General features: G+C 39.1%; 1 protein-coding gene across 3 annotated transcripts in view; it reads right to left on the bottom strand.

Annotated features, from left to right (window-relative positions):
* Positions 1–1313: 1313 nt before the first annotated feature.
* Positions 1314–24251, bottom strand: part of myo16 (myosin XVI) — a 264223-nt gene continuing 241285 nt past the window's right edge. For 2 of the 3 annotated variants that reach the window (XM_049485244.1, XM_049485243.1), the window contains exon 35: positions 1314–3253. In XM_049485244.1, the coding sequence (XP_049341201.1) occupies positions 3074–3253 (180 nt within the window). In that variant the 3' untranslated portion in view covers positions 1314–3073. Of the gene's footprint in view, positions 3254–17466; positions 17550–24251 lie in introns of all 3 variants that reach the window. The other variant, XM_049485245.1, reaches the window with a different exon arrangement.

Here is a 24251-nt window from a genome sequence, read left to right on the forward strand (position 1 = left end):
GATCAAATCAAGATGAGGCACCATCCACTAGTATAACCTTTATCCATGGGCTAGTTGGCTATAGTAACAACTCAATCATATGCTTCTCTAACCATCACAGAATGTGGTTTGTGTGAACAAATTATGATGCATCCTCTCTTGGCCTTTTAAAAATACTGTAAAACAGGATTTTTGGATGCCAGATGTGGCCCGCAAGCATGGAACATCTGACCCATGAGGTTGTTTTAACTACAATGAACGATAATGAAAAATAAAACATAAATAAAATGCTTCTCTGGCGAACTTTTGTTTACGGTCCTCCCCTGTCTCTCAGTCGCGCTCGGCGTGACTTTAGTTTTCGCCCGTTCTCGTTTTTCCGCCCATTCTTGGGCTCCCTATCTCCATATAAAGGCATTTTTTCCCGGTCTTGTCCCAATTCACTAGCCAGGGCAGCGTTGGGTTCGATCCTGCATCAGGAGCGGTGTGTTTATTTATTTATTTATGTTGGTTTATTTCTTCTTGGGTTTACCTGCTTTGAGATCACCTGTTCCGCAATTGGGTTCAACCACCCTCTGGGCTGGAGAGCTACTACTAGGCTTGGAAAATATCTGGCCCACGGCTAAACTTAATTGCTGACCCCTGCTGTAAAAAATGCTGTTTATACATATAATAGAGCTGGAATTCCAATATGATTCACCCTAATGCAAATAAAGCTGCAAATACCCTTGAATTAACCACATTTCAAACCCACCTATAGAGCTAGAGCACAGAGCCAAAGCCCCACTGCAGCACTGCGTCACTGTCAAACCTCTTACACACTTCCGATACACTTCTGATCACTGTATGTGCTGTAAACGTATCTGCCGCCACAGTGGCAGAATTGAAGTGTGCGTATTCTCGATCGTTCTTAGAGATCACTTAGAAAATATCACGAGAGCTCTGGCAACCTGCGAGTCTGAAGTGGAGTCTGGGGACTGTGGGACTGTGGCTCAGGTCCCTGTAGTGAAATCATAATTGGATATCCACATGTATGACTGACTTCTGTTTATGTACCTCTTCTTGTGTGCTAGTGCTTGTGATTAGTTTCCACCAGCTGTCTTGTGGATCGTGTATCTATCTGTATCTATCTTTGTTACAGGTTGTGACAAGTCTGGGCTTAAAGTAGTGGAGTTAAAGGTTTATTGTTCCTTTTTTTCTATTTATATATACAGGGGTTGGACCATGAAACTGAAACACCTGGTTTTAGACCACAATAATTTATTGTCCCGACGGACAGTTCTGGTAGAAACAGGAGAGTTGAGGTGCAAATTGAATTTTGCCGTGATTTGATCCCTTTCAGACAGCTTCCTCTTACAGCGTCCACAGTTAATCCTGTTGGATGTGGTTCATCCTTCTTGGTGGTATGCTGACATTACCCTGGATACCGTGGCTCTTGATGCATCACAAAGACTTGCTGTCTTGCTCACAGATGCGTCAGCAAGATGTGAACCAACAATTTGTCCTCTTTTGAACTCTGGTATGTCACCCATAATGTTGTGTGCATTGGAATATTTTGAGCAAAACTGTGCTCTTACCCTGCTAATTGAACCTTCACACTCTGCTCTTACTGGTGCAATGTGCAATTAATGAAGATTGGTCACCAGGCTGGCCAATTTAGCCATTAAACCTTCCACAATAAAATGACAGATGTTTCAGTTTCATTGTCCAACCCCTGTATATTTCCCAGCACTAGTTCTGCTATGTTTGTAGGGTTGCAATGATTTGAGATTTTCACGGTATAAGAACTCTTTTAGAAAATATCACAGTATTACGATAATAGATTTTTCTGTTTGACTATAGCCACAATGCTAGCAGTTTGGCTCAGTCAGCTTAAAGCTGTGATGCTAACATTACAGCTGTGTCTACAATACAATAACCATCCATCTTCATACCATGGAATACCTTGAAATTTGCTATCACTGCAACCCTATTTGCGTTTCTATGTGCTCCTCGTCCTCTTGGTCAAACAGTGTGTGCTATAATCCTACTCTGTCAGTTGGTAGGTTCTGTGCTTTTGCATCTGAAGCTGGTGGTGGTGTTTTGTTTTTTTCCTCGTGTTGGATGAAAGTGCACCTGGGCTTTCACTGAGAGTTTTCCTGAACCCTGGCCTTCACAGGAGCTCACGACTCATCTTCTGTGAAAGGGTCGCGTCGCGCATACCTCTCAGAAGCACCTGAAAAGAAGAGTGAGGCGTAGCTGCGTTGCTGAACCTGAAGGAACGACACAGTCCGCAAAGCAAGAGCACTGAGGTCCGCACAGACACAACGAGACGCGTCATGTAAACTTCAACGATGTCCACCGCCCCTTTATGTCATGCTGTACTTCAGCTGGGTCATAAATGCCACTTTTTTTCACGTGTGTTTTTTTGTGTGTATATCTGGTAAGCGGTGGACACCAACTAAGGCAACAGCATCACATAAGGAGTGAGCAGCACCAGTTTGATTCTGAGAAGCGACACTGAAGTAAATGCAGTATGAATGCAGACAGAAACCACGTAACAGAGGGGCAAATTGCAGATATGGTTGAGAAGCCCTAAATTGAGTGGTTGAGATAAGGTCTTCCATATCAGTGTAGTGCTTGAAACAAATAGCTGTAGACTTCTAGGGCTTGGAGTAGCCGCCCAGATCAGTGGTTGTGCTCTTTCTTTCTTTCTTTTTCTCTCTGGTCTAAGGCATGGCAGTGAGTCCTTTGGGGTTCCACATGATTTGGTCCCGAGTAGCCACTAGCCAGAGAGAGAGAGAGAGAGTGTGAGAGAGAATGAGAGAGAAGGGAGAAAAAGAAGAGTTTTTTCTCCTCTGTTTCTTCCAAACCCCCATATTTCCACAGTGCAGACTTGAAGGTTTTGCAGAGACAAGAGAAAGATTGAGAAAGAGAGAGAGAGAGTGTGAGAGACAGCGAAGAGCTCCGGGAGTCTCCTTCTCTTTCCACGAGGATGCACATTCAGCACACCACCATCTACATAAAAAAAAAAATGGTCCAATCCATAACCAGCCACTTCAGAAAGTGATCCCTCCAGCTGGGGCAGTAGAGACAGACTCGGAGAAAAGCTGGGACTCTAGGGCGAGGTTTTCCTGGCCATGTTACTCTTGTGTTTTAGCAACAGGGTAGGTGAGGCCTGTGTGTGGAGCCAGGCGTTCTGCCAGTCTGTCGGACCATCACACACACTCCGTCTCCTCCGAAACAAATCCTGCAAAGCAGCCCTCTGATCTCCACACACACGGAACCGCTGCGAGACCTGAGTAAAAAAAAAAAAACATAAAATAGAAATATAGAAATGGATTAGTTCACAAAAAACTAACAAAAAGTAAAGTCTACCTAACATAATGGCTGTGATCCCTCAAACCCTCACTCACCATCAAGGTATAGTCTTGTTAATTAAAAAAAAAATACCTTCCCTTGGCTCACTGGGAGTTCTGTATTCTGTATTCTCTGTGTTTAATGTTTTGCCTGATTCTTTGTCCTGTGATCATGTTTCTGTAAAGCTGCTTTGTGACAACACCAGTTGTAAAAAGCGCTATACCAATACATTTGGTTTGATTTGATTCGATTTGATTAGGTCTTATCTACTTCCTGGTCACACTGTTGTAGGGCATAAGAGCAAGTTACTATTTACTTCAATGTAAATGTGACTTCCTGCTGCCTGAGAACTGCATTGAAGTAACTCTTAGTTAGTCTTAATTTCCCTTTGTAATGGCAAAGAAAAAGTAGAACCATTTGATCCTGTATTAAGAAACAAAAACGCAACTAATTTTTTTATTTTAAAAAATAACAATGGTTAGTAATATTGAGTGACTATTAAAAACGCAACATAAAAACAATAAAAGTTTTAACTGAGTACCCAAGGAAAGGTAGCACTGATTGGCATTGAACACTACACATTGTTGGTAAGTGAGTGTTGGGGGCACATTGTGCAAATAAATAATGCCAGGAGGAACCAAGAGGAAAGGTTTACTTCTTGTATTATGTACTAAAAAAGTTAGCTGAATTTTTATTCCTAAAATGAGTTAAAGGATCAACTCCAAGCTGAGTGATACTTGGAGTCTATTTTAATTTGTTAACCTAATGTAAAATAATCTCAAATGTAGTCATGTTTCATGAGAAATCAAATATTTCTCATACTGAATCTGTTTTAAGGACATTACACGATTAGATTTAGCAGGAGCATTTTGTTGCACACTTTGTAAGCCAGGCACCACCTCATCCATCAATGGAAAGTGACCATCAACCACAGAACTGCCACTGACCAGATATTATTTGGGTGATTGATCATTTTCAACACAGCAGTGAAAACCAGTGGGGTAACTCTGGAGTATTAACAAGTATCAGTTATAGCAGTGTTGCAGGTTTAGCAGTTTTCACAACCCTGTTATCATCTCTTGACGAGTCAGCAAAAGCCCGTCCAACAATATTTCAAGCTAACAGTGAGGCTCAGACAGTGAGGTCAGAACTCATGAATGGTGAGAGGGTAACTAGTGTTGTCAAAAACTGTGGACCTGCTAATAGATCAACAATGTAGGTGTGCCTTAAGGGCATTTTCACACGTGTAGTTCGTTTCTTTAGTCCGGATCAGTTGATGAGTTTGTTTTTATTTGGAGCGTTTTTTTCTCCCTCTGTTTGGTTCTGTTTCACACAGGCATAAACCCAAATGCACCAAAATGCACATCAATAAACCACAAGAGCACATTGTCTCCTCTGATTGGTCAGAGCTGTCTGGCGCGGGAGCAAGAAAGTAAATATAGTGAGAAGATTCTGTGTTTATTTGTGTGATTAGTAGTTTCACACCTGCTCAAACAAACCGCATTAAGAGTACAAACGAACCACAGCATTTTTCCCATTTTCTACCCAATTTTGCACTGCCAATTTCCCAACCCTATCACTAGTAATGCCCTAACACACCAGGAGGGCAAAGACTAACACATGCCTCCTCCGACACATGTGAAGTCAGACTCCGCCTTCTTTCGAGCTGCTTCTGATGCAGCATTCCCGAGTAGCATCACAGCGAGCTTGGAGGAAAGGGAGCGATTCGGTTCCGATACATCAGCTCACAGATGCCCATTAAGTTATGGGAAGAGAGTGCCATCTACCCACCTGGAGGGAGCAGGGCCAATTTTGCTCCCTCTGAGTGCCAGCAGCTTGATGGCAAAGCTGCATGAGCTGAAGGTTCGAACCTGCGACCTCCTGCTCATAGTGACAGCGCTTTAGACCTCTGGACCACTCAGCGTCCCAACCAGAGTCAGTTTTAACCAGACCAAATAGTGCTGGTGTGAAAACGCCCCAAAACCCAATCAACCATGCTGTGTCTGATACATTCGTTCACTACCCAAAATTACGCAGATCTGGTTCACCATTGGTTCTCAGTGGTTCAATGGTGGTCAGCTTCCATTGATGGCCAGAATTTAGGGTGGCTTACAAATTGGGCACAACCAGAGTTACTTACCAGTCTTACCAGTAGAGGAAGAAAACTAAAGAACATTTCAATCTATTACACACATATTTACACATTCAATGTACAAGTAAAAAAGGATTTCACAAAAGCAGAGACAAAAGAAGCAAAAAGAAGCCAAATGTATGAGAAAAAATGGTGAAGGAGAGATATGTGGTCAGAGCTCTGCGACAGGCCAGCATGATAAATCATTGGCCATTAAAAACTTAACAGGACATCAGGCCTTAGTCCAATCCATATTTCATGTGTAACAATTTCCCCACCTGTCTGCTTGCAGAGCCACACAGCGTGAAAATGACTTGCTCACCCATAGTGCCCCAGCTGCAAAATACCTGGACATGAATTACCCATGGAGACCAAGGAGAGAACCTTGTCCTGACAGCTGCTGCTTGACGTCAATGTATATGCATGAGACATAACTAACAGTCCCCGCTTGCACACACATACGCTTAGCCCTCATCCATCAGTCAAAAGTAATCAATGCTCAGCTAAATCAATCTCAGAACAGCCGTTCTAATCATCTGCAGCTGGCAGCAAAAAGAACAAGACCTCCTCCTGGGCCTGATTCTCTGATCCATACAAGGAAGGAAATGGGGGAGATGGGTCGAGGGCAGAGGAGCACCATGAGGCTAAAGAGAGCAATCCAGGGAGGTATGGGTAATGCATTCTTTTTCTTTCAGTTCTTTCAGTTACCCCACTGAGCGTCGAATCGAATAGTGGATTTTCTTAAACAGAGGAGAAAACGGTCTAAAATGGGGACTCAAAGACAGCGGATCATTATCGCCACACAAATGAGTCTTCTGAGTGGACGGAAAATAAAAACATGGAGCCGAAATGTGTGAATGAAAGAGAAAAAAGAAGCAAAACAGATTCAAAAACAGATAAAACATTAACCCTTTAAACCCTAGGCTGTTTTGGTGTGTTTTTTTTTTTTCTTATTTTTTTGTCAGTTTCTCTTTTAGGTCTTATTTATAACACAGTAATTATATCAGAAAGCCACATGCCATGAGCTCCTTTACTGTAGAAGCCATATGGCTGCTCAAAAATATAATCATTAAAAATGTAAAAGGAAGCAGAATTGTTATATTTTCCTGGAACTGGTCATGTTTTGGTCAAAATTTTACCAAGCGCCTGTTTTATTTAACTTATTTTTAAATGTATAGACTTTACATATATTCACACCTAAGATATCTAAGATATATATAGATGAGTTGAAAGCATAAGAATATTGATGATAGTTCATTACATGGCTTATTAATTAATTACTTTGACAAAATACATGGAGAAACAGCATCAGGCGGAGTTATTTATCTTGATAATCAATAATCACACCTCTAGGATACATGTAGGTACTAAAAACCTGACACTCTACTTAGTAAAATTTGTGCAAGTAAAATAAAAACTATATAAAGTAGTGCACACACCATACCTAGCTTTAGTTTGAGTAAAGCAGGTAGTTTTACACTTTTTCTGTGGACACTTTTAAGTCTTTATTCACTCATATTATTTGGTTTGATTGAAACATCATATAAATATAAGCACTATAAGCACTAAAGGTAAATAATATTGGTTGGGGAAGGAGATCTTTTTTACTTTTTTAGGTGTTTTTTTTATCTCAATGAGTTTCTTGTAGATTTAGCTTTACCGCACTGGGATGTCATTATGTCACTATTTTTAGAAAGAGTAAATTCTGCCCTTTCTAACCGTAAATATGGATTATGTTTATGTGTGAAGAGATTCCTGAGTAACTAAGCTGAGAAAACAAGGTGCGTTTTTGGATGTGAAATCTGTCTGTAGGGTTCTAAGGGTTAAAAGCTCTGAATCAAAAGAGCAAAAAAGAGATGATGCACAGTAAGGAAGAAAAATAATTGCTGCTGCTGGGTTTCATAATGACTGGAGAAGCTGGAAGCTCTGGATCACAGCATACATTGCATAATACATTCGGCGTTCACAATGTGCGCGATGCTCTGCTTCACTTATCGTTTACAGCCAGCCAGTGTTTTATTGGTGTTCAGGTTCAGGGGCCTAACGGACCAGTTTGAGGATTACAGCCCTACTGCAGCGGGAACATTTTTACAAGCAATTCAACAGGGTGGTAAGAGAGACTGTGCTGAGAGACCATTTCACATTCAAAGACGCCAGGCTATCCCTGTTTCATCATCTCATCTGAAGACATGGGAGAAGAACTCATCCATAAACATTGTCAGAGCACTGGATTGATGTTGCAGTAGAGCGGCCGAGCATCCCGGGGATCCAGGACACCCAGGGAGAGCCGTAAGAGACACACTCCAACACACACACACACACACACACACACACACACACACACACACACACACACACACACACACACAATCCACAAGAAACATCCATCAGAGCATAAATGTCTAATCCATAATTTACACCTGTTGTTTTTTTATTTATTTATTTTATTTTTTTCTCAGCATTGACGCAACAGCCTTCAGGAGAAAGAACTGACTGTGAGCTGATATAATATTAACTGTAGAGGATATTTTTCTTTGCCTTTTTTGGTTTTGGTTGTAGATGTTCTTATTTAGAGAAAATTATTGATTTTGGTTCACTTAACTTTAATAATAACCTTAAATCAGAAAAAAAACAAGTTGGCGCAGTAAAGAAAATGCAAAAATATTTAATTTGTTAATATACATATATATATTATTGCATTTTAGGCTGGGTATAGTGTACTGTGCTCGATTTCACTTAGATATGCAGTAAAATAAGCTATAAAATTCCTTTTTTCTCACTCACTTAAGCCTTTTGTAATTTGTTGATTTTGGTCAAAAAGTCTTAAAATAAATATCTTTTTTTTGCCTGATTTGACTGAAATTGGATTCAATTCACAATTACTATTAAGTCATTATAGTTATGTTTTATGGAGAAGAAGAGTTTGCAGAAACTCCAAATCATTTCGGTTAGGATTTCATGGAAAATAAGAGTTTGAAAAACGGTCCAAAATTACATCAAACATTTTTCAAACTCTTATTTTCTATGAAATGATAACTTAAATGAATTGGAAATTGCCTGGCTGTAAATGTACTGTGCTCAGTTTTACTTAGTTAAGCAAAGAAAAATTATGCAAAATTACAGAAAGGCTGTAGTCTTGATTGTGTTGTCATTTTGGACAGTTTTTTAAACAGGTGATGTCAGCAATTAACTGTAAACATGATTTGATATCCAATTTAATTTCCACAGATGGTTGAGCCTTTGAGAAGTAAAGATGGGCAGAGGATTTTCTTTAAATGTCATCAAATGCAATGATAAAATAGTCACTCAAAATGTTTAAAAACTATGTTCCTCGCAGAAAGATTAGTGAATTAGAATGGATTTGCATATGTATCCCTCTTTACTGCATAATAACAAGAAATCCAGAGTGATTTTAGTGTGTAAAAGGAAGGAAACTAAGCCTAAGCTAAACATTTGTGCCAGTCAATCCTTGTCTGTTATGTAACAGATGGAGGTATCAACTACAATGCTAAACCAACTGAGTATGAATGTCTTAATTTTTAATTCTTAGACCCTTACACACATTTTAACCCATTGGTTTCTGTTATAAGTTCATTTTTTGGCTAAACGTGATTTCTGTTTTCGGTTAGCAAGTACAAGAAAATGACTGTTTATGGAAATCAACCGTATTCCGCACATGTGGCAGACAGAGATTAGAATACGAAACCCTCCTTTAGAGTACTCCTTTAGACCTTGGCTCATGAATAAGTAGCTCATTTGCACAGCATTGATGGAATATTCCACATTATTTTGCAATTTTAATGTGATCAATGGTCTCATGTGCACAGAGGTGGTATCACTGTGGTGGGGGGAGGGCGGGGGGCATAAGGATGAAAAGAGTGATTCCTTTCAAAGCCTGTCAGACCAATTGCATAAACATTTAACGCACAGGTCAAATACATCTAAAACATCTCTCTCTCTCTCTCTGATGGCTCTGCAAAACATCCTGTCCTGGTGTCAGATTCAGATTTCTAAGGGCATCTCAGGGCCATGTTTGTGAGTGTCTCTATAAATGGCATAAGCCGTGGAAGCTGGCTCGCCTGTTTGGCGGTGAAATGCCTCGTCCCTTAGGAAAAGACAGCCCGTGCTCTGACATTAAGACCTGCTCCACCTTTTATGTTGATAAAGAGTTGGAATCCAATGAGGGCTGCTCCTGACCATCACTGTACTGAAAGGTCAGCAGGACATGTCGGCCTCATCACAGCCTTATCACGGACACGGGCGAGACACCGACACTGCATTAACCCCACACCTATTAAAGCAATCTGAAAGCACGCGGCAAAGGGCACGGCAATCAAGAAGAGTCATTACTGTAGAGCGTATGCCAGCCATGTTTTCATCCATCCATCCATCCATCTATCCATCCATCCTGAGGAACATCTACTCATTAGCTTTGTAATCACCTCAGCTCAACTCGTCCACATAAACACCTATTTATAGAAAATATCTCAACCATCTACAGTTATACTTACACTTTTATCAGGATTCTATAGCATATTTTTGCACTATAAAAAAACTTTGCACAAAAAACCCTTTCATTTTCTCGAAAAAAAAAATAAAATAAAATCATCAGAACGAATTTTACCAGTCAGTGTCATCAAATGCACATAAAAATGACTGAAATGTTTAAAAACAATGTTCCTTAAAGAAAGATTAGTTTAAAATGGATTTGTATACGTATCCGCCTGCAGCTTTCTGATCTAGCAGAACAATGTAACTGTCTAAAATAAGACTCTTTATTAAACTACAGGGGTTGGATGGAAAATGAATCTGAAACACTTTAGTTTTAGTGTGGGAGGTTTCATGGCTAAATTGGAGCAGCCTGGTGGTCAATCTTCATTAATTGCACATTGCACCAGTAAGAGCAGAGTGTGAAGGTTCAATTAGCAGGGTAAGAGCACAGTTTTGCTCAAAATATTGCAATGCACACAACATTATCGGTAACATACCAGAGTTCAAAAGAGGACAAATTGTTGGTGCACGTCTTGCTGGCGCATCTGTGACCAAGACAGCAAGTCTTTGTGATGCATCAAGAGCCGCGGTTCCCAGAGTAATGTCAGCATATCACCAAGAAGGACGGACCACATCCAACAGGATTAACTGTGGACGCTGTAAGAGGAAGCTGTCTGAAAGGGATGTTCGGGTGCTAACCCGGATTGTATTAAAAAAAACATAAAACCACGGCTGATCAAATCACGGCAAATGTGCACCTTAACTCTCCTGTTTCCACCAGAACTGTCCGTCACCACAATAAATTATTGTGGTCTAAAAACAGGTGTTTCAGTTTCATTGTCCAACCCCTGTATCTTGGATACATTGAATAATTGAAATATCATGAAATGTTGCTTGGAATATTGTAACAATTAGCTTTACCTTCATCCACTAAAACCATTCTCCACTATTTTTCTAAAGCATTTCCTTTATTTGCAGTAGTGAGTCTTATGCACAGATAGGAACAAAGCTGCGTTAGAGTCACTTCATTATGATGTCTTTATTCTGGAAGATGGCAACGATCCACAAGCTTTCAATGACTTAGATTCCGAACCCTGTTTATTGAGGATTAGCCTGTTCGAAAGCAGCACAACTTGAGGGTAAATTAGGCAGGCTCTGCAGTGTAATCGGCTGAAGGGGGGAGTGAATGGTTGGGCATTTTTTAAGGGAGTGTGTACAGCGCCCCGTGCACAAGGCCAGCCTGCTCTCATCAGATTAGTGGCTCAGGGGGAGGGAAACACCAACACCCATCGGCCCTCTTGTGCAAATCAGATGCCACTGAGAATGTGAGTCTGTGCACAAACACACAAAAGATTCAGGATGCGGATTAGGAGCCATTCAGAAAATATGATTGGGCGTGTTTGAGGAAAACATCCTCAACATTGTTGTTTTTCATCTGTAGTTTTTGTCGTCTGTCTAGAACGTTATTCTCAGAGAACAAAGGAATACTGGTGGGAGTTCTCTCATGGAAAGACGAGTTTAATGAGTTTTCATTTGCGTCCTGTAACTATAGCACTGGATAGATTACAAATTACATTATAGATTACATTGTTTTTATGCTTAAACTTAAAATGCACAGAATAAAAAAAAAAAACATTATTTTCTTTCTTTTTTATTTTTACTGTAAATGTGCAGTTTTAATCTGATTATTAGTGTTTGTATCCCACTGCAAGCAACATAAGAGCGGAAATATCTGTGTTCCAGCGCATATATATGTGTAGTGAGGCTGCTTTAACACTAGATGTTGAAATACTGTGCTTTTAAATAGTTTTTTTTAAATAGGATAGTACATATGCAGTGGAGTTATGCAGCTGTGAGCAGTTAACGCAGCACAGATTGTACATGTAAACAGCATGGAGCAGAGACAGAGTTTGTTCACAATTATGATAATCAGCATTATATAGTTAATATATCTGATTAAACTGCACCTCATTAGCAGTTTAGCTCAAATAGGAGGTAAAAGGAGTATATTGGATAGCTGGGTCAGATGGAGACCGGATCACATTCTCACCTTTTAGAGTTGTTTTAATCCGCACCCGAGTGCAATTACTGTTTTTTTACTTTTTGCTAATAATTTTATTTATTTTGCACAATGCAATTTTATTTGCATTGTGGGGAGAAGGTTATTACAGCAGTAAAGAGAAAAAAATAATAATACAGATCATTAGAAATAGTGCATTACATAAGATTCCTGATAAGACTAATAACTGAAGACCAGTTTCTTATTGTTTTCTCTGATGCACCCTGAAATCTAGCACAGGATTTTTCATGGATAGCAATAAATAGTACATTCCACATCCAGGCATCACATAGCGGAAGAGCGGGATTAAACCAAGCTTGGATGCAATTACTCTTTTTTAATACCTGCTCAATCGAAACACACTACACTCTAAAAAACAGAGGTACGATATGAGTACGTTTTTGTACTCAAAGGTAAACTCTTCATAATTGTACCATCAAAAGGTACAATATTGGTCTTTACAGGGTCAGATTTGTTCCCTCTGAAGTACAAAGTAATTTCTAACAGCAATAAGTACATATTTGTACCATTTAACCAGCCAAAGGGTACATACAATATTCTGTATCACTGTACTAATAAACAATATATATTTTAATTGCACATTTTTTATTTGAAAGCCACACAATTTTGGATCATCAAGTTTTTGAGCCATATTCAGTGGATGATGATGTTTATAATCTTTATAATCTTTACTGGCACAAAAAACATGGGTGCAAAAAAGGACTTTCACTGAAAGGTACGTTTTTGTACCTTAATATAAGGTACAGCCCCAGCGACAAGCTTTGTACTCTTTTAAGTACAAATCTGTACTTACTTTTCTAAGTATAAGTATCCGTTTTAACCAGACCAAATAGTGCTGGTGTGAAATCAACCTTACTTACATTGTAGGTGCAGTTTTTTAAGACCTTGAGGCCATCATAAACATCTGCATCTGCCTAAATACTTCACATACAGTTGTTCTTCTCTTATAGTTTCTTAATGCTGCCTAATTTGTATCTCTGAGCAGTGGGTCCCAAAGCAGTGTCCTCATGTTCCCCACAAACTGACCTCAGAACACTCAATTCCTGTATATATTTGTCCCAAAAAAAAAAAAAAAAAAAAAAAATAATAATAATAATAATAACCCTCACAGAAGAGATTTGCTCCTGCTGTAGTGAAAACAGATACAACAGATTGGACTTAACAGTCCAGCTAATGGTGACCTTACTCAGCTCTTCATCTCCCTCTTCTCATGTTCCTGAAAAGCCTTCAGCCTGGAGGCTTAAGCGGTTCAACCGAGTGCTCTTTCACTAGACAATGTGTATCAGTTATCCAGGTCGGTGCAGGACAAACCTGGAAGGAGCTTGCTTTCGCGGGACAATCCGAGCCAAAGCAGGATTTCAGTTGAGTCGGTTCAGCACAGGTTAATACCAGACCTTATGCTACTCTGTTCAGGAGTTCAGGAGAGTCGGAATGGCGTGTACTGAGGAGCTGAGGAACTGAGGAGAGGGGTTTAAAGAACTAAGAGAGAGAGAGTAAGGACACAGTACTAACTAGTGCAAGCTAGTGTGAAGCTCATCTGTTGTATTATATACAGTATATCCTCAAGAAGAGCTATAGGTAAGAAAAAAGCAAAAAGCTTATTTACGAAAAAAGTTGTTTACTAGGGTTCCTCCCCTTTCATGACCTGGAAAAACCTCTTGCTCAGACTAATCCGACACTTCCTTTGTTCCTTTCCACACTCTGTTATCCTATTAGGAGTGTACACAGCTATCCTGGTATTTTGTTTCCTGGTAGAGGGAGGCAGTAGATTTACGTTGTTTTAGAGTGTGTTTTTTGGTTGTGTTTGTTGTTTTGGTGTATGATCACCACCGAAGTCACAAAGTCATTTCCTTACTTGAGCCCTTTCAACAAATAACTGTTTTAAAACCCTTTAACAGGCCAGGATTTTTGTCAATTGTCTGCCTGACATTACACCACTAAATCTTTTACATTACATTACATTACATTACATTACATTTGGCAGACGCTTTTGTCCAAAGCGACTTACAATAGTCAAGTACAATGTAAAATAAGTTTAAAGGTAAAAACAACTTTGGATAGGGATAAAAGGAGGTCAAAGGGGAATAATAGGATAGAGGAGTGAAGGAGGGGAAGAAGGAAATGAGGTTAGAAGTAGTTAGTGTGTTAGAGGTGTTAAGAGAGTAAGTGCTCTTTGAAGAGCTCTGTCTTCAGGAGTTTCTTAAAGATAGCGAGAGATTCTCCTGATCTGGTAGTGGAGGGTAGTTTGTTCCACCATTGGGGAACTCTGTATGAGAACAGTCTGGATTGCTTTGTGTGAATGTTTGGCAAAGCGAGGCGACGTTCATTGGAGGAGCGCAGCGGCCGGGAGGTAGTGTAAGCCTTCAGGAGCGAGTGCAGGTAGGAAGGAGCCTGTTCTGTCATCAGCTTGTAGGCGATTGTAAGAGCTTTGAATTTGATGCGAGCATCAACTGGTAGCCAGTGGAGCTCAATGAGCAGCGGGGTGACATGTGCCCGTTTTGGCTGGTTGAAGACCAGACGTGCTGCTGCGTTCTGGATCATCTGGAGTGGTTTTACAACACAGGCCGGGAGGCCAGTTAGCAGGGCAACTTGAGGATCTTGAGGATTTCTATTTAAGCATTACATTAAAAAAAGCTTTCATGTTTGATAAGGAACATTACTGAAAAGCGTAATTGTAATTGTAATATATTGTAAAATATAAACCAAATATCTGCTATGTCAAAATAGAATGAATAAAATCATAAAACTGGATCTTTCCTGAACTTCATTTTAATATCAATATTTTCCTGAATGCAAATCAAACAGTGCATGTCCTCACATTAAGAAAAATAAGTACAGATTTGTACTTAAAAGAGTACAAAGCTTGTCGCTGGGGCTGTACCTTATATTGAGGTACAAAAAAGTACCTTTCAGTGAAAGTCCTTTTTTGTATCCATGTTTTTTTATGCCGGTAAAGATTATAAACATTATTATCAACTGAATACGTGTCAAAAACTTGATGAACCAAAATTGTCTGGCTTTCAAATAAAAAATGTTTATTTAAAATATATCTTGTTTATTAGTACAGTGATACAGAATACTAAATGTACCTTTTGGCTGGTTAAATTGTACAAATCTGTACTTCCTGCTGTTAAGAATGACTTTGTACTTCAGAGGGAACAAATCTGACCCTGTAAAGACCAATATTGTACTTTTGAGGGTACAATTATGAAGAGTTTACCTTTAAGTACAAAAAAGTACTTACGTATATCGTACCTCTATTTTTTAGTTTCATTATGTTTGACTAGATTTTATGTCTATTTTTAAACATGCAGAATTTGGGTTGATTCCTGTTAATGATCTGGGTTAAAATTATTAAGTGGAGTAGAGAGAAAACAGGCAGCTTCTCTAAGTGTCCTGTAGGAGATTTTTTAAAGTCCTCAATTTTTCAGAGAGTAAAAAACATATTTTACTGCAGAGAATAGGGGTTTTGTATCACCTACACCTGTAGCTTGTATATGAGACAAGGCATTTTAAGGGGTTTAAGGGGTTAAGTTTTTTCTTTCGTTTGGAAGACATTAATTATTAACTTTATTATTTGATAAAAAATGTTTAAGGTGTTTTTTCAGTGATGAAGGCACTTAAAATAAAATCTCTTCTAGAAATTGTGACGAAATTTTAGAATAATTTATGCATATTTATTTGTTGGAGAGTTTATGTGAATGGCCTGACCATAGAATAGACCAGGTTGTAACAGAATAGGTCATGTAATCAATATCAATGATATTTCCTGACACAGAAATGGTGAAACTGAATGAACTGAGGCACCATAAAGAGGTAACTCAGTGTATGGTGATGTCCATGGTCTCCAGACTTCAGACAGTCATTGTCTGTTGTCCAAAGCAAAGGATTCTCAACAAAATATTAAAAATGAGCATCTTATTTATGTCAAATTAATTTGTTTAATTACTTTTAAGTAGGGCTGCACGATACTGGAAAAAATTTACATTGCAAATGTACTTTTTTTGGCGATATATATTGCAATATTAACCAATGCAGGGTGCGTGACATCACAAGCCCCGCCCCCACCTGCGCTCTGTCTTGCGACCGGACCAATCAAGAGCTGAGAGAGCGCCGAGCAATCAAAACCCGAGGAAAACAGCAAAACGACAGTAATCAGCCTTTTAATCAGGTATTTAAATGGCTTTTTTAAAGGTAAATAAGAGCATTTTTCTGGAATTAAAAGCGTGAATTCGGCTGTAACTGGAAATATCTGCGCTGCAAAACTGTGCTGAACTGAGGTGCACAGCTTTCAATACGTGCCCACGTTTACAAGCACGCCTCCATGTGGACTTCCTCCGAACCATTTTTATCTCTGTCCTCCCCCTCTCACGCTTCTCTGGCAGCATCAGCCTGTCACTTACACAGACACAGAGACAGCACTGTGTATCTACTTTACTTCTTGTGTCAAGAATCAAAACATCGTCACAATGTCACAACATGACCTATTTGATTTAATTGCTTTAAGTGACAACATCACACATCCTGCGATGTGAATATTGTGCATGCGCACATCGCAATGGCGATGCTTAAACGATATATATCGTGCAGCCCTACCTTTGAGCCCCTGAAATGATCACTGATATATATCAATCTACTACTGTTGTGTGCCATATACCCAACGATGCACTTGGCAGACACCGGCGTTTGTGGTTTTGTAGACGTTTGAGTCAGAGCAGAGATGTGGCTCGAAGCTCGTGCTCACATAAGGCATGATTCATCAGCCAACAATAAGCATCTCAGCATGTGTATAAACTCTATCAAGAGCATAAAGAGCCTCTGTCTTGGGCACAAATAAATAAATAAAGCCGGGGGAAGAACTGAAAGAGGGAATTGACTGAATGAAGGCTTGAGCGGGACTGCTATGGAGTCGGCGATGGAAGCGGGAGAAAGCAGCAAAGAGGAAAAGCAAGCACTGGGGTAAAAAACTGCAGCTCATTGGTCTTACAATAGAAATTAAAGGCTTTGGAAAGTTAAATCAGCATGAAGAAGCATTTCCAACTATTTCAATCTTTACAGATTATATAGATTTAATGCATAATAACAAAATGTAGATCCCTAACCTGTTAACTCTATCTCTAGTGCTGATGATAGATAATAAACTAGATATTTTACACATTAAGAACACCTTCCTAAAGGTTCATCTTCATCAACTGATGACCTGATCACTGTTTGTTTGTGTCCTCTCTGTCTCTCAGTGTTACACCGCTGTACAGTAGACTTCTAAGTCAGCTCCATTACAGACGGCCTTTACTGGCAGACAGGAGGCTATAAAACATAACAGGATGTTTTAAGGCAAGAGCGCAGAGCTGCAGTTTCCTCTCGAAAAGATGGAAATCAGGGAGTGGCCCAGGTGGAGTGCAGGGCGAAAAGGGAGCCAATGAGGTGCCGGCCAGTAGAGCAGACTCACCCCATCCCTACAAAAAGACAATACACATGCCCAGGCTACAGCGCTGCCCCTGCACCAAAGGGCGAGAAGTTGAGGTGCCCCCTCTGGAAGAGAGGAAAGAGAAACACACAGGCTTTAGAGCAGAGAAAAGAACACTCTGAGTAAGTAACCTGCCTGGCTTTAAAACACGGCTTTATTGAACGTCTAATAATGTTTTAGCCCTTTTAACACCCTCACCAAGACTAAAATAAAATAAAATAAAAAATCAATATTTTACTTTCTGTATTTTTTGTTTGGGTCAAAAAAATAAATAAATATATATATATATATATATATATATATATATATATATATATATCCTATATATATAGGATATATATATATATATATATATATATATATATATTTTTACAATTTACAATAAGGGTCACACATATTTTTTATGTGTAAATTTTATAATATTTCTAAAACAGGTCTTCAAAAAGAAAAAATACAAAAAATAACAATATGGGTCACACTTTACAATAAGGGTTTAAATTAAGGGTTTACATTAACTCTCAATTATTAAATGACATTATTAAACAGTACAAAATTGTAATGCTTAAGAATGTTCTAAATAGTAATCAATTACGACATACCTTTTTAGAAAATTGTGTAATGATTAATAACTAGTGTCTTAACTGATGTCAATTAATAATTACTGGTAGTTGAGACATTTTATTGTAATTACTGTTCATTAATGTAAACCCTTATTGTAAAGTGTTACCCATATTGTTCATATATATATATATATATATATATATATATACATTTCTTTTTTTTTAAGATCTCTGTTTTTGAAATATACTCTTCTGTCAGATATTTAAAATAAAACTTAAAACTTTTGTTGAAACTGTTGTTAAATACAGAACACAAATCAAAAAATACAAATGCTAAAAAAGTTAATTAAACAAATAAACTCTACATAGTTAAAACAAGTTTATTCTATTAGTCAAAACCTCTGAAACTACAATATGCTGATTTTCCACATTTCAGCACATTTACGTCAGCCAGGTTACTTACATTTCAGTTAAATCAACAAACAACATTTGTACATTTGTACAGTGTCCATATTAGTAGAAAACACTAATAACAGTAAAGCAGTTAGAAGAGTAAACCTACATTAGAAGAAACTGCAAAAGCATATTTTATAGTGAGTGTGCATAAAGTTTAAAATAAAGCTTTTCACACTTAATAAAGAAAATGATTAGTTTTATTAGCAAAATGCTTTATTAGCACATGCAACATGAACTTTCACTGCACTCTTATTTGAGGTTTTACACTTCAGCAGCAAAATCAATAATTTTGTAGTTTCAGTTTTGTTGACTTCAGCTTCGGTTTGGTCTCAGTAATGAGAAAGTGATGAACCTGATGAACTTGATGACTTCAGGACTTTTGGGGGGGGGAGGTTCTGTCATAATGCATCACTCTCTAAGGTTGCAGAGCCCCTTCTTCTGGGACAGGCTGCACAAGACTCCTCCATTAGTGAAAGGGATGAGTGGAAACACTTTGTTCCTCCAGCTGTCCTTCTCACTCCTCTCGAGAATTCTCCACTCCACTCCAGCAGGAACACCGATAAGAACACTGCATTTCCCCCCTCAATCATTATTTCCTCACAAGCCCAGCCAATCAATAATTAACCACCGTGATATTCTGCATGTTGATTTTTTTTTTTTTTTTTTTTTACAATGCAGATCAATGGCGAGCGGATGTGGTGGGCAAATGGAGACATGTGGTAAAGGCAGGCTGGCTGCTGAAATATGAAGCAGACATGTTGCCAGGGCACATTAGCAGCGAGGAAGGAGACTTCTACATTAAAAGGCCATTTCCTGTTTCCGAGTGCCATAAGGACGCTACGGGCTGAAGTGTCCTTCTGATGTTGACCTCTGTTGGGGTTAGAGTTGAGTAATGGGGGGGGCATGTTACTACAGCCGTCTGGCTTTCCTCCAGCCAGCCTCTGGATACTTTGCGCTAAATGCTGTATGTACAGTTAACCTACACCTACAGTTAATCACTTCCCTAAACTTTATACCAATTTAAAAAAAAAATCAGTATTAAAATCTGAATTAAAAAGAGACATTTGGGCAATTTTGCGCCAAAAAAAAAAAAATCACACTAAAATGGGAGTGAATCAATATAAAGCCACCTGTCATTTAGAACTCACATAACTAGCTAGAGAGCACTTGTGAGTATTTTTACTGAAGTAAAACATGATTAAAAAAAAAAAGCTGTTTATTGTAGGCCCCAGATTTACCGAATTTTTAGCACTATAAGGCACACCTGATTAAAAGGCGCACTACATCAATGAACGTAATTTTTTGGTCTATTTTCGTACATGAGGCGCACTGAATTATAAGGCACATTATGTTAAACTAGTAAGGAACATGGGTGTCCCCATGTTTCCCTTCTAATTCAACAGGTGGTGCTACCCTGAGGATCTCTGAGTGCTTCAGTAAGCCAGGGTGATATTAGCTAGTAGTTCGTCTCACGTAGCTTGTTTTAACACAACAAACACGCAGACTACAGTCTGAGGTTAGCGGCTAATGCTAATACTGTTCCAGCAGTGCCAGCCAGGGTTAGTAGCAGGCTATAGGCCGATAATACTCACCTCTGAAAGGTGAAAGAGCTAGTGCTTAGTGCCGTTAGCGCCTAATGCTAATACTGCTCCAGCCTTAGTGGCTTTACTGCTTCTTACAACCTGACTGGTAGAATTCATACATAAGGATTAAAGGATTACAATTAAATTATTTTAAGTGCGCCTTATGGTGCAAAAAATACGGTACTTAGTTACAGAATACACTTACATTCAAAACATCATAAAAAAAAACAAAAAACAACAACAACCAAAGAAATTTACCACAGCTGTGGCTCTCTGTGAAGCTTGGTGGTGGTAGCATTATGGCATACTTTATAAATATGTTATAGGCATATTAAAAGAAATACTAAAAAAAGGAATTTTCCAACATGCCATGATGTTAATTGATATTAACGGACATGTGTGTATCAAAGACTGGAGTACAAAATATTACGTTGGTCATTTATAATTTTGTTTCTGTCTTTAGTATATATAGATATATCATGGAAAATGAGAACAGTGTGAGTTTTCCATTTGTATTTAGGAAACTGATGACACAGATGTTTATTTGCACATCTTACAATATGACTGCATGCAATTATAAATTATATATTGTGCACTTATAATATTTAAAAAATAACTTTTTTTTTGCTGTTAGTTTTACACTTTATATTATAATATTATAACATTGTCTGTATATTGAATTTGATCTTATTGTGTGTGTGCCAGCAGAACACACTATCATAGTACACACAGAAATACTGTATTTGTGTGTACTGGGCACAGGCAGTTGAGCTTTAAAGAGCAGGTATATAGTTACCCGCAGGGCTGAGTGTTAGCGGAGAGGGAGAATACGTCCCAGGTTCTGTAGCTCGGAACAACAGAGTCCAGTTTCAGGGTGCTTGAGTTTAGATTGCTCGCCTCTGTAGGGGGCGATTCTGTACCTGTGAATATTTCATTGGCCGCTTGAATAATTAAAGCTTTATTTAAAGCGCAGGAGACGTGCCCGACTGTACGACATGCTCATCGTTTAAGGCGCCTTTTATGGCCACGTCTTTGCCTCTCCACTGGCAAGGGGCTTCCTGGTTTCCGGACAGTCACATGACCCTGACCCTATCATGTGACAGAGTATGAGGATGGAGGGGTTGAAGGGGATCTGGTAACTGGAGAAGTTGTGGCACTGAGTGTCCCTAGAGGCAGGACCGGCTTAGGTATCACTAGTGAAACGTTCAATACACTACCCTATCAGCTTTCTAGAATAACACAACAAAGCCAAGTGGTTCATGGTCTTGAAGTATTGTCTCATAGTCTCATTGCAGACATTGCAGTCTGTGTAAAATTTCTGTAGAACAGCATTACAGATTGGACTTGACCATTTTAATGTAAATATGGCTAATGCTTAAATTCTGCAATTCTGTAGATTCCACAAGCTGTTGGAAATATCCATTTGAGCTTCTGGACCATGCTGACATGTTCTTCCACATCCCATAAATGGTGTTCCATGGGGCTTAGAGCTGATGACCACTGATGACCATCTGTACATACCACTGAAGAACCCACTGGCATGTTCATGAAACAAGTCCGACTGTTGCTTGCTGCATCATGGTGCAATATCATGCTGTACGTATCCACTGGAAGGTTGTGTCAACTGTGTTCATGAAGGGATGCACAAGGTCAGCATCAACAGTCAACAAATAGCCTGTGGAATTTAAGTGATGGTTGGTATTAACAGGCCAAAATTGTGCCATGGCTTTCATGTTAGATTGAACCATTCTCTCCATTCCTGGTTGACCTCCCACCTCCCCTCCAACATTAGCAAGATGTTATCATCAACAGAACTGCTGTACACTGGGTATTATTGCACTATTGTGGATAAACCCTGGAAATGGTCTAGAAAATCCCTGGAGATTAGCAATTTTAGAAATTGCTCATTCAAACCAGCCTGTCAGGTACAGGTACATACAATTCTTCTTATAATTGCAATGGTTCAGTGGCTCCGAGTGGTCCAGCAGGCTAAGCGCTGCCACTATGATCAGGAGATCGCCGGTTCAAATCCTGTTTATGTAGCTTGCTGAAGCCTTAGCCTCTTATGCTCCAAGCCTATTTTTACCATTTTCCGCCTGAAATTACATACTCACATTTGAAGGCTTATCACTCCAATATTAAATTATTTAGAGTCAATTCTATGAAGTAATATTACTTAGAAGCCTTTACACAATTCATTTAAGGCATTTTAATTATTCAATTGAACATGTAATGGCCAATATATGGTAAAAACCAGGAAAATTTTTAGGCGCTTTTCAGATTTTCTATTTTTTTTTTTTTTTTTCAGACACATAAAATGAACTATTTATATGGATGAAGGGTTTTGACAACTCTATATTTTACTATAATGTGTTTACAATCATCATATAAAATTTTAAACTGCTACCTATTACTGGTTAGAAGTTATAGTGATTTGAACCAGTAATGGTCTTTTCTTTCTCCAAAGGACTGGAAACTTTATAAGAATAAAAAAGACCACTTTTATAACTCATTTTGCAGTAAACTCTGGGTTTTTGTGTGGTCTACTCATATACAAACAGAAATCCGCACTGTCTCTTTAAGAGCGGTTGTTCTGCTCAGTGGAAAATCTATTAGAGAAAATATCTATGGCCAAGCATCTCTCTTCCTTAGCCTCTCAGCTGGCCGAGCTCGCCACCTGATTGGCTGAGAGACCTCATTCTCATACCGTCATGTCCAGTAGGCTCCGCCCTGTCTGGCTGTGGGCCAGAATCGGAGCAGCGTCGAATAAAATGCTTTTAATTCGGAATTAAAGTTAAGATTCCGTCTCACATTATTCCTCGCGCGGGGTGGATATAACTGTGGATTATAGGAGACTGGATTGATGGATTTTCTTGCGTGTGGACTCGTTTTGAAGGTAAGAGAGTGGGGGACGCGCTGGTGGGTGTTGGGGGGGTGGGGGCAGTGACTGTAGATAACTACAGGACCAAACCTGTGCATTTTTCAACTCTGAACACGCGCTGCCACGCGCTCTTTCAGCTCTAATTCAGGGACCGTACATCCTACACTAAAACGGAGCACAGTTTCGGAATCCGGAGAGCCAGACGGTTCGAATGGTGTATAACATGTCCGCATTCGATCAAATATGGACGTCCGATAAACGGAAATATGAAAATTATGATTTAATATTTTCATAACCAAGGCATATTTCGCCCTAAATGTTTATTTTCTGAAAGGAGATACAGCTAAATAGGCTATATAACTGAAAAGCAAGGATTCTAAGCTTTAAAATGGTATATTGGGTGTCTATATTGAACCTATAACTATTCATAAACACAGCCAGATATTAAATATCATATTTTTCTGGCCCGCCGGCGGGCCAGGGCGTATTAAGAGGTTAAACAAACACAATTGGCCTTGCTCTCTCTGGGTGGGTAGAAGGTGCTCTCTCTCCCCACATCACTCCAAAGGGTGATGTCAATCAGCACAAGGCTGCGTCTGTGAGCTGATGTATCGGAACCGAGTCACTGCGCTTTCCTCGAGTGCACTGTGACGCGGACTTCACATGTATTAGAGGAGGCATGTGCTAGACTTCACCCTCCTGGTGTTTAGGGCATCACTAGTGATAGTCTTAATGAATGGATTGGGTAGTTGGCCTGGTAAATTGAGTAGAAAATGGGATAAACATTTGAAATAACATTAAAAAATAATAATAATTGCAATGAACGAGTATGTGATTTTTTTTTTCTTCTTATGTGCTGGAAAAGAATTTTCATTTTGAATACACAGACTTCATTTTTCATTTTATGTAATAAAAAGAAAGATGTGTGTGCATAAACTCTGGCACACCATTAAATTTTGACTGATCCTGGAAGCCCACAGCTGTTTATGAGATTATTACATAATCTGTTTGTCTGTTCATTACAATAATGACAGGCTTCATTCAGCCTTAGTACGCGATAGCCTGCCTGCACTTGATCGGAAAGGCAGAATGAGAAACTAGGACACTTCTCTCTGTCTACAGGCTCACATGACAATACTAACAGAGCAAGAGCAAGAGAGAGAGAAAGAGCGAGAGAGAGAGAGAGAGAGAGAGAGAGAGAGAGAGACCGAACAAGAATATCACCACTCTCCTTTCAGGTATGCTCCAGCAATTATAGCCCATCATGATAACTGTTTACCTGACGTA

Source organism: Astyanax mexicanus, chromosome 11, assembly GCF_023375975.1.
Source record: "Astyanax mexicanus isolate ESR-SI-001 chromosome 11, AstMex3_surface, whole genome shotgun sequence".
NCBI lineage: Eukaryota > Metazoa > Chordata > Actinopteri > Characiformes > Acestrorhamphidae > Astyanax > Astyanax mexicanus.